Source organism: Aythya marila, assembly GCF_965140915.1.
Source record: "Aythya marila genome assembly, chromosome: 1".
Taxonomy (NCBI): domain Eukaryota; kingdom Metazoa; phylum Chordata; class Aves; order Anseriformes; family Anatidae; genus Aythya; species Aythya marila.
This window is the reverse complement of record NC_139042.1, coordinates 83,602,510-83,612,588: the sequence shown is the minus strand read 5'-3', so window position 1 is coordinate 83,612,588 and position 10,079 is coordinate 83,602,510. Positions and strand designations below refer to the sequence as shown.

The following is a 10,079-nucleotide window of genomic DNA, read 5'->3' as shown; positions in this document are numbered from 1 at the left end:
GTTCAGTATCTTGCCCTTACGCTGGTTAATGCAATTGTGTTTTGGAGGAATGTGATAAAATGCAGAGGTAGCAGAAGGTAGAGTAATCTACTTCTTACTAAATCTCATCTGTCTCTCTAATAGCTAAGAGTTGGATCAAAACGTGAAATTTCAGCTCTCATTTCTTCATAAATTGTTAACTAACGAGCCTGGACACTTGTAATACCCATATAAGTGTCTGCTTTTCTGCTGCTTCTGGCTTTAGATTTCTTAAAACAGTGAACTCTAGTTTAATAGCACATGTGAAAGGTTTCTTCTCTGTCAGATTTGCTTTTTGTCTTTTCTCATGTTATATCTCTTTATGGTTCCCATGTGAGAAGACTGGGAACTTCCATTCATTCTTAGCCACTTTCTATCTGATCTTATATTCTTCAACATCAATTCATTACTAAAGCAAAAAATCACTACCTTTTGATCAATCTGTGACAACACTGTCTCAGTCCCTTGATCTTTATTAACACTTATATTTTGTGACTCTTTACATCTTAAGTGCCAAATAAAAAGGACCAAAAAAATCTCACGTGGTAAACACAACACTGTCTTCTTGACAGCATTGACCCCCTTATCTCAAACCCTTGATTTTTCTAAGTTTTACATACGCATGGATAATTAAAAGACTATTACAACCTGAAATGAATACCAGTCAAAGATTCCCTTTTTTCATTATGATTTTTTTCTCTCTAACTTTGGTTCTTATATGCAAACTCTGGAAAATGTCAAGACTTCTAAATGTTAAACTCATTTTGTACGCCTTTTCCTGAACAAAGAAATGGAAGTACTTTGCCAGAATTTTGCAATATGGCTTTCTTTAATTTCAGGATTATCTAGGGTGAAGCATGCAGTCATAAACTATGAACAACTAGAGCATACCGCTCAATGTGAGGTTTAAAAACTTCTGTGTATGTAAGGCACTAAGCCAAATCTGGAGGTGCAGAACCCAAAACTTCTCACCTCCTGAAAATACTCATCACTTTACAGTAGCTCCAAAAGATGGTATCAGTAGCCCCAAAAGACGGTATGAAAGCCCACTTCCAGCTCCTTAGCACTTTAGTGATAAGCATCCAGTCAGAGGAGAACCAGTCAGCAGGAAAGTAGGCAGTTGGTTTTGTTTCAGAAGGTTGGTTTTGTTTATTTTAATTTACCTGTATTCTGGCAGAAACATTCCAACAAATCCTAGCTTGCTGACCAAATGCTCATCAGCTGGAAATTTTCCAAACACAGCAGCTGCATGGCATGCTCTCTTCACAGCAATGAGGCCATAGCTTGAATGTGGAGCAGGAGAAGCATATCACAGCCCCCTTTGAACTAGTCACTTAATTAGAAACTCCTGCTTTGTTCTTTTACCACTGAAAGGTAGAGTTGAGGGGCTAGTAAGCTTCCTGAGAATCCTGCTCAATTGTTGTCAAAGTGTTGTCCTAAAACACTTACCTCTGGTCTCAGGATAGCCTTCCTACAGGCCGGGCATACAGGACCACTCCGTGAAAAACTGAGGGGAACTCGTCGGGTTCGATTCTGGCAAGTTGGTTCCTCACATATTAGCCAACCCTACAGAAAGAGAAAATGTAGAAGACATTTTGAGTATAAATCCAAGTTGCAGTTTCTTTTTACTCCATCCAAATAATGATTCATAGTCAAGGAAGAGTGAAACAAACAAACAAACCAATTTAAAGTCTTCCGTGAAGCTCATGTGTCCCTGAGATCCAAAAAACATATAAAGAGATGAAGGTCTTGTTGAAGGTAATACTATCAATGGTGAAGAACTAACTTAAATTCCTCTTGCTTCAAATCCCACATTCTGCACGCTTCAGTCATCCCTTCCTTGAAATGAAACCTTTGTTGTTCTCCAGTTCAGACAGTATCACAATGTAACAGAATTGTTCTACACAACTATGCAGACCAGACAGCAAGACACCCCGATTTAAATTTTAAAGTAAAGTATAATTTCCTTGCTTGCTCTTCTGAAGGGTAAAAGAGTTTTAATTTTTAGGCTTACTGATGACAACCAGAAGCCAGTCAGCCAACCAGCCTTCCTTCCTGCCTCCCTTCCTTCTTTCCTCCAACAGGAAGCTATTGAGACTTCAATGAAAACTCAGCTTTTTCTGCCTTAAAATGATATAAAACATGAGCCTGCTTGATCTACGTCAGCTCAAGGGAACAATGCAAAAGGCCTCTCCTACAAGTACAGAAGAACAAACATTTCTGTGATCAGTAAGTACCCAAGAACACCTTCTGCATCAGGTCCAACCACAGGTTAAACCAGCGCCATACCTTGTCTCTAAAACCCACCAACAGCAGATGCCGAGGGGACAGCATAAGAACAAGCATAAAGTACGTTTTTTCCAGAAGATTCTCCCAACTTTTGGGAATGGCTCAAGGACCTCCCGGATCACCATGTCCCTATATATTCAGTGGTGCTGGATGCATTACCGCTCCCAACCCACCGAATTTCAAGTGCTCTTTGAACCAGTGTAAACTTTTAGGATCTACAACATCCTGCAGAGTAACTGTGCGCTGTACAAAAAAGTGTCTTATTTCCCTTGAACACGCCAAAAAAAGATTTTCTAATGCCTTCTAGTTCTTGTATCAGGAGAGAGTAGGAATAATCATTCTGCATTCACCTTTTCCATGCCACTCATGATTTTACAGACCTCCATCACATCACCGGCAATCAAACTCTTTTCCAAACCACAGTCCTAATTTATTTAGTTGCTCCTTGCATGGAAACCACTCCACATCTTTGTTGCCCTTCTCTAAATCTCTTCCAGCTTTTTTTTTTAGAACAAGGGAGTGGGGGAAAATGGGACAAATGGGGAGGGAGATGAAACCAGCACTGCACACTGTGTTCAGGATGCCAGAAGAGCATGAATTTATACAGAAGGAAGATGGTACATACCACCTTGTTTTCTGCTCCTTTCTTTACTCTAGTTCTGTTTGCCTGGAGCACTAGTGAACATTTGAGCACCGAGCAGTCATTGCCAGAAAGACATTTATTATTACTGAAAGATTACAATTTCATTCTTAGGTTGTAATAGTCAAGACACACATGGTATGCAAAATTAAGATTGGGTTTTTAGCATCTGCATCTCTTGACATTGACAGAGGATTTCATCTTCCGTTGTTATCTAACAAGTCAACTTAGTATCTTGAAGGTCTTTCTCCAACTCCTCTCAAAGAGTCCCTGCTGTTACTAACCCCGAGTGGCTCAGCATTACTGAGCTCCGTATTTCAGAGTATGGGATAGTTCTGCAGTTGAATAGTCTATTTTTTGCCTGCATTTCCAAACTTTTGCTTTTGTTGCTCCTGCAAAGAAGTGAAATCTACACACCGTGATTCCAGGTACTTTGATAGAAATCTTCCAGAGGAAGGACAACTCAAAAAACTGCTTGCTTCCCTGCTCACTGGCTCTGCAACAAGCTGTATCATTATACCCTGGCAATGACTTCCACCCGATCTCCATGATGGCAGCTGAGGTTTCCAGTTTCTGTCACGTTTCCCACCCTTTCAGTTTCCACAGCCTCCCTCAGAGCACTACAGCCACTATCACCACCTTCACTGGGCAGGCAGCAAGGCAAGCCTGCAGCTACACAACCCTGCTGCTTTTCAGCTGATGGAGAGTTGGGCTTGCTGACAAAACAAATTTGTTCATTAGATGTGACTTAAGTTTTCTTTCCTCGCTGCCGAGGACCAAACTGAATCTGTATTTTGGGCCTCAGTAATCAACCCGGTGTCCCAATTTAATACAGTTATGTCAGTATGTTAGTTTGAAGTTAGATATTTGATATTTGAGTTCCTTTATTTATAATGCTTTGGAACTTATGGGGAAGAATACACAAACTTTGGTTTTCCATTTTACAGAACACTCTTAAAATGGGACTTGACTATTATTGCTCTTAAAATCTGATTTTTATTTTAAAATTTTTGACGAAGTCCTTCCTATCATTTCCTGGAGTATACAGAGATTATTTTTTTTTGGTTGGTTTTGCAGCTTGTTCTCTAAGCAATCAGATAACCTGAATACCATCTCCTTTTGTGTTTGTCAGCTTTACCCTTTCTTTCCAACTAAAAAATAAATTCTTTCACCATTTCTCCAGCCATGTCATATCCTCAACACTTGGTGCCATGAGCTTCAGAACACTTCCTGCTGCTCTTGCACAAAGGAGCTTTTCTGCCCTTGCGAGCAGACTAGAGTAACTTTGTGAACTTTCTGCCAACCGCAAGGTATATGGCACTACCTAAGATGTGTGCTCAAGTCCACAATGCAGAAATGGAAGTACACAAAACAGCTCTAAAGAATAAAGAGTTGCAAAGAGTCAGAAACAGGCCGGTATATATGCAGTTAGGGTTCGTTGCACCCATCTTCGGGTACCTAGAAGCCTGATACTCAGTCTAAACTACCCACCCTATGATCTGTTCACAGCAAATGTTGAAAAATGTTGAAAAAGCATCTCCAAAAAGCAGTTCACCTAACATTTTGGGATGAGGCAAACTATTATCTAGGGTTCTCTTAATAAAATATGTGTACAGTCCTTGTCAGAGCAAGCTTTCTGGAAAAAGTATGATCACCATAACTGACCACTATGTTTGGGTTTTATTGTTATGCAGATTAACAACCTAAATCATTACATATTTAATACTGCAAGGTGAAAAAATTTCAAGAATTCAGAAATCTTCTGTTAATTTAATTTTGGTCTGCTGCACAACTGTTGTCCTAGCAGTCCTAGTACAATTCTCCTTGTCTCTGACTAATTATTTATGGCAAATATCTCACAAGTGACATTAGAAAGACAGACACTGTTCAATAAGACTGACTGACTTCAGCTGATGTTTCACCATGGAAGTCCTAATTCAGGCTCTGACTCAAGGTATTTTGGAGACAGTGGCTATAAAAATGAGCCTGAAGTCACAAAGCTAGTACTTAGCTTTGGTTTTGCACATGGACTTAAGATTTATTTCTATAAAAAGAAGGTGTTGATTAGTTGCCTCACATTTTCTTAATAATTTAATTTTACCAGACATAGACTAATTTATTGTCATGAAAAGTTAGTGAAGGAAAGGACTTGAAAACTTCACACGCTCACTCATGTGAGTACTGAGAATATCATTAGTGCCACTGTGAGGAAAACAAAAACATTGGGGAAAAAAAAAGTCACGTATCTTCTGTTAAGAAGAGACTAAGGACATGCTCTGCATGGACAGCCATTTGTGCCATATTTGCTTATTATGTGTTATCTATACCTTCCTGTGAAACGTCTAGCAGCCGTGTGACACAAAGAGGGTCTTAAAATACACAGCCAGGCAGGAGGAGGTGCAGAGGGTGTCCTATCCCAGTCCCCAACCCTCCTGTTTCTGCATGTTTCAGCTGTAACTATGAAAAGCTTCTGTGCACACAAAAAGAGAATATTCATGTTTCAAAACATATTTAATGACTACATTTGAACTTCAAACAATTTAGTATACTAGGAAAACAAAGCACGAAAACTGCCAGATCGTAAGGTATTAGTTAGGGAACGCAAGTGCAACTGAAAAAGCAAAGCCTGGGATGGGAGCAGCATCCCAACTTCAGCTGAGCAGAATACTCAGAAATAGGCAACGGCGAAATACTGCTTGATAAAAGTAACAGTGCATTTTCTGCCACCTATTGGCATTTTTAGCTAATGATAAGAATCAAAGGACTATACCAGTTGCAAGGTACAGCTTCAATTATCTTAAAAGGGAACAGAGAGGTGGTCCACCCAAACTACTATTAAATAATAACATTTGAAGCAAGTTTATTTATGCAATTGCTTCAGTCTAATGCAGTCGCTGTGCAAGAAAACACCGGGAATGTTGTTGGTCACAAAATACAGAAGGTGAAACAAGACTGAAGAAATCGCCTTAAACTAAAAAGAATAGCTTGAGATAAAAATAAGCATTCAGGTTCAACAACTTGTACTTGTTTTTAACTACTAAGGACTAATGATAAAAACAACTTTCACTGAAAAGTACATTTCTCAATAAACTATATTAAAAAAATGTAGATCTAAGTTGTTGTCCACAAAAATGAAGGTGTTACAATATCCATTACGTAGATACTAACTAAATGTCCCTTCAACTCATGGAGAAAACAGTTAATGTAATTTGTCTAGACTTCCTACCAGTTATAATTAACATTAAAGAGGTCTTTTTTTCTTTGTCACCTCTCTATTCAGGACTTATTTGCGTTTGTTTGTACTTACTATCTGTTAATCTCTCTTAACAAATGACAACAATAACTGTTGCTATTATGCATGGAAATTAAACATGTAGATAACTGTGTGAAGGGAGCTATTTTTGAAAAAAGCAGTATCAGAAACATGTAGCTCTTTATGTCTCTTGTTTTGCTTTGATAATTAAGCCATAGCCTTGATTTGTTTCAAACAATAAACTTTTCCATGGACATGCATGTTGCAATCAAGTTCAATACACGCATTATGTTCTGATTCAATTTGTTCAAGTGCATTATTGTTAACCCTTATTTGATCCATGCCTATCATCTTCGCTGACCAAACAAAACCAATCCCTCATTTCCCAGCAGCTATCGCTAAGTCTGTAAATTAATTTGCAATAGATCAAACAAAATCATAATAGAAAACCTTCAGTTTTGTTCTACTTGGTATCTGCAACATTGTGGGAAATAAAATGCAAGTTGATAAAAAAAAAAAAAAGCAACTAGCATTTCCAAACATTCTGTCTATAAACGCTTAGCTCATTTTAAAATATAAAAAAAAAAGTCTGGAAAAAAAAACAACTGAAGTAAATGCACATTATAAAAGAAAATCCCTGAAGAGTACTATGTCCACAAACTGTAGCTAATGGGGAGAAATTTGCAAGTCAAAAGTAATTTTCTTTCTTTGTAAGTCTGTTCTTGAGAATTAGCCTCTCTCATTCTACTGATCAACAAGTATTATAAATATTACCCCAAAATACAGAGGCAAGTGGTTTTGGAACAGCCTTTCAAACAGAAGTTGAAGGAGTCAACAACACACATTTACTGAGCTTTATCTTAATAGTTCTTACAAATTGCATTTCACAATGTAGCTTGGTTGCCTGCTACAGTAGAGGACTGGATTTGCTTCCCTACAGCACTTCAGCTCTGTTTATGTGTTCCTGCCTTTCATTACTCTGGATGCTCAGGGGCCAAGATGCTTTAAATTCACACCAAATGAAAAAATGCAGGAGTATAAAGGAGAAAGCTGCAAGCACTGAAAATTATTCAGGTCACTATCAGTCACTTCGGAGTTGAATTTAAAATGTAATTAGTGATTGCTTCTCTACAGTCTCCATTGAAGACAGTTTTAATGTGGGTTTTTGAAAATGGGATCTTGGTGCACGACGTCCAATCTCCAGATGGCTAACATATCCAAGCTGGAGAAAACTAGACCCCAAATCCACAGCAGCTTCCTCACTGCAAAGCTGGACTCACCACCTTATCTTATCAAGCCAACCCAGAAAGGAAGCGTGGGAAGACTACCTGGACCAGCTTTCCTAGTCAACCAGCACAAGCTTGCTGATCAGCAAACGAGCTTCTAGAAGGCAGAATATTAGACAACACAATGAGAAATTTCTTATTTGAGTGTCACTCTGAGTTACTAATCAAGCCACTTTGTCTTCAAACTGCCCTCTGGTTTTGAACTACTCCTACAAAAGCATTTTGTTTCCACTAATTCCAACATGAGAAGGTTCAAACTCCATTTTTCTGCTATTAGTATGATTTACCCTCGTGTGCATTTACCCAAGAGCGTAAATCTGGTTGAAGTGGCTATTTGATTCCCTGGATGGACAAGGAACCAGTTGTCGTCCAGTGGTTCCCTGGAAGGACAAAGTTCCCCCAGGATTTTTCTGCTGCCTAAACTATCAAATCTGTTACCCCCATGCGATGTTAAGAGATTGATGACTTTATGAAACACTTTATACGAAGTTTCTCATCACAAAAGCGGACTTGACTCAGTGACAATAAAGTTATCAGTTCCCCTTGCCATAACCTGAATACATCTCCAGTAGGTTCTCCATGTTCCACCTGTCTGCGTCTTCTATAAATATCCAAACATTTTGGGGAACAGACAGACAAACGCTCTTTAGTAGCACACAGCATCTCAGGAATTAGAGCTTGAGCCAAAACCTTAGTTTGCACATTCTTTGGCACGAGTTTCAGCTATTAATAGTAGCTACATCTTTTAAGAACTGCATCACAATTTACACTTGAAACACCACAGGTGGAATCAATATCCAGTTAAAGATGAACTGCTGCTGTAAAGTCAGGGAAGTTTTTCTGAACTGTTTCCGAGTTCCAGAAACCCAATTAAAGTAATTTCAACTTCCAAGCTGTTTTCTTGCCTGTTCAGAATAAATACTCCAGTACTAACACTGAATCAATCCGATGCACTTGCATAGTGTTGGTGAGATCTCAGCAGCAACGAAAATCTGAACAACAGAGTGAGGACCTGGTGTCACGCTCCGGGATTTCCACAGACCACACAGACTAGAGTGACACTTACCTGCAACAACCCCCGAATGAAAGCCCTCAGCTCAGGGATGGTATTAGAAATAATAAACAAGGTTTCACGTGGGAAACTATACCTACTTAGTGAGCTGAAGCTCAGCATAACTCAGGTTCCTAAGGGAACGCTGCAGTTTTTAAGGAGAAGTATAACTGCCAAAAACCTCAGAAGACCTCTCTAATAGACAGACCAATTCTACTGCTGCCAGACACAAGAAAGGCATAGACTTATTGGATCTCTTTTCAAGATAGAAGACTCAATGATGAAAGATTAGGATTGGCATAACCAGAATCACACTGCTGTCCTCTACAGAAAAAGCTAAGCGCTACCCTGACACCTGCCTGCTTCATATACTTTCTCTTGCCCAGCTAGCTTCTTCATTCCCATTGTCTTTCCAGAGCAAGTGAAAAGATGCATCAGACAGTTGTTTCATCAGTGTTATGGATGGAGTCATTTAGCTGTGAAACTAGCAAATAGACTCAGTGGGGTCCAGCTTGATCAGGAGGGCTCCACACAGGTGGTGTGGTACGGTAAAACATCTTACCCAGTCTGGTCTATGCATCTCCTAGACAGCCTGAGAAGAGATGGCCATTCCTTTGGAAGCTGTAGCTACTGATGCAAACAACTCTGAGACTAAATTACCTGAACTTATAAAGGACTGCAACAACATATGAAAGCAACACACTATGATGACTAAAAAGCAGCCTCTTGGGCACCACTCTGTGCAGGTAAAAGAAAGAACAAGGAAATTCATCATAAAGGTAAGGTGTCATTTGGAGGTAATCTCATCAGAAAGAAATTTAAGGGAAAAAGAACATCCTACCTCAGAAGAGCATCATATTTGGAAAATCAGCCATCAGGCTTCTTTTACTTCCTCACCCCTTTGCAAAATAACCGCCATCAGAACAGAAGCCTTTATAAGAACATGCAACAGCCAAATTCTTCCTTGAGGAAAGGGACTTTTTAGCTCTCCAGAAGTTAGCGCTACAAATAGAAGGCGAGCCTGCACCTTCCCAGGTGGAGGATCATACCTATTTTGACATTTCTGCTATCAATGATCTCCTTGATAATAGGAAAGCATACCCTACTGACAAGAGTCATACAAACCAGCCCTAAAAACCAGATAGAGTTGGAGTCGGAACCAGCTGGTGATGCAGAACTCTGGGTCTGCACCTTTTTCAGCATCCTTCAAAGTAGGAGAGGAAACTTGATATTTCTCAAGCATACCAAACTCCAAGAACTAATAAAAAAACAGTATCTGTGAGACTGTGACCATTTATATTTTTGAAGGAAATCTGCAAGGTCTATAAAGTTTCTTCCCACATAGGTTTAGACATATTTAGATCTCAAAGTAGTATATGGATAGACATTGTTATTAATACACTAATCATTCTAAGTTTCTTTTCCCGTTTCACAAGGCTTAACTTTGTCAAAACTTTAGCAAGAAATTACTAGAAAAGTTTTCTCTCTGACTTTAGTATGTAAAAACTTCCTCACCACAGAGATCAAATTGTAGAAAATCAG

General features: G+C 39.1%; 1 protein-coding gene across 1 annotated transcript in view; it reads right to left on the bottom strand.

Annotated features, from left to right (window-relative positions):
• The window catches only part of POLA1 (DNA polymerase alpha 1, catalytic subunit), a 204,154-nt gene that overhangs the window by 66,240 nt on the left and 127,835 nt on the right, over positions 1–10,079 (bottom strand). The window contains exon 35 of the mRNA XM_082751865.1: positions 1,468–1,584. Coding sequence (XP_082607991.1) covers positions 1,468–1,584 — 117 coding nt within the window. The remainder of the gene's footprint in view (positions 1–1,467; positions 1,585–10,079) is intronic.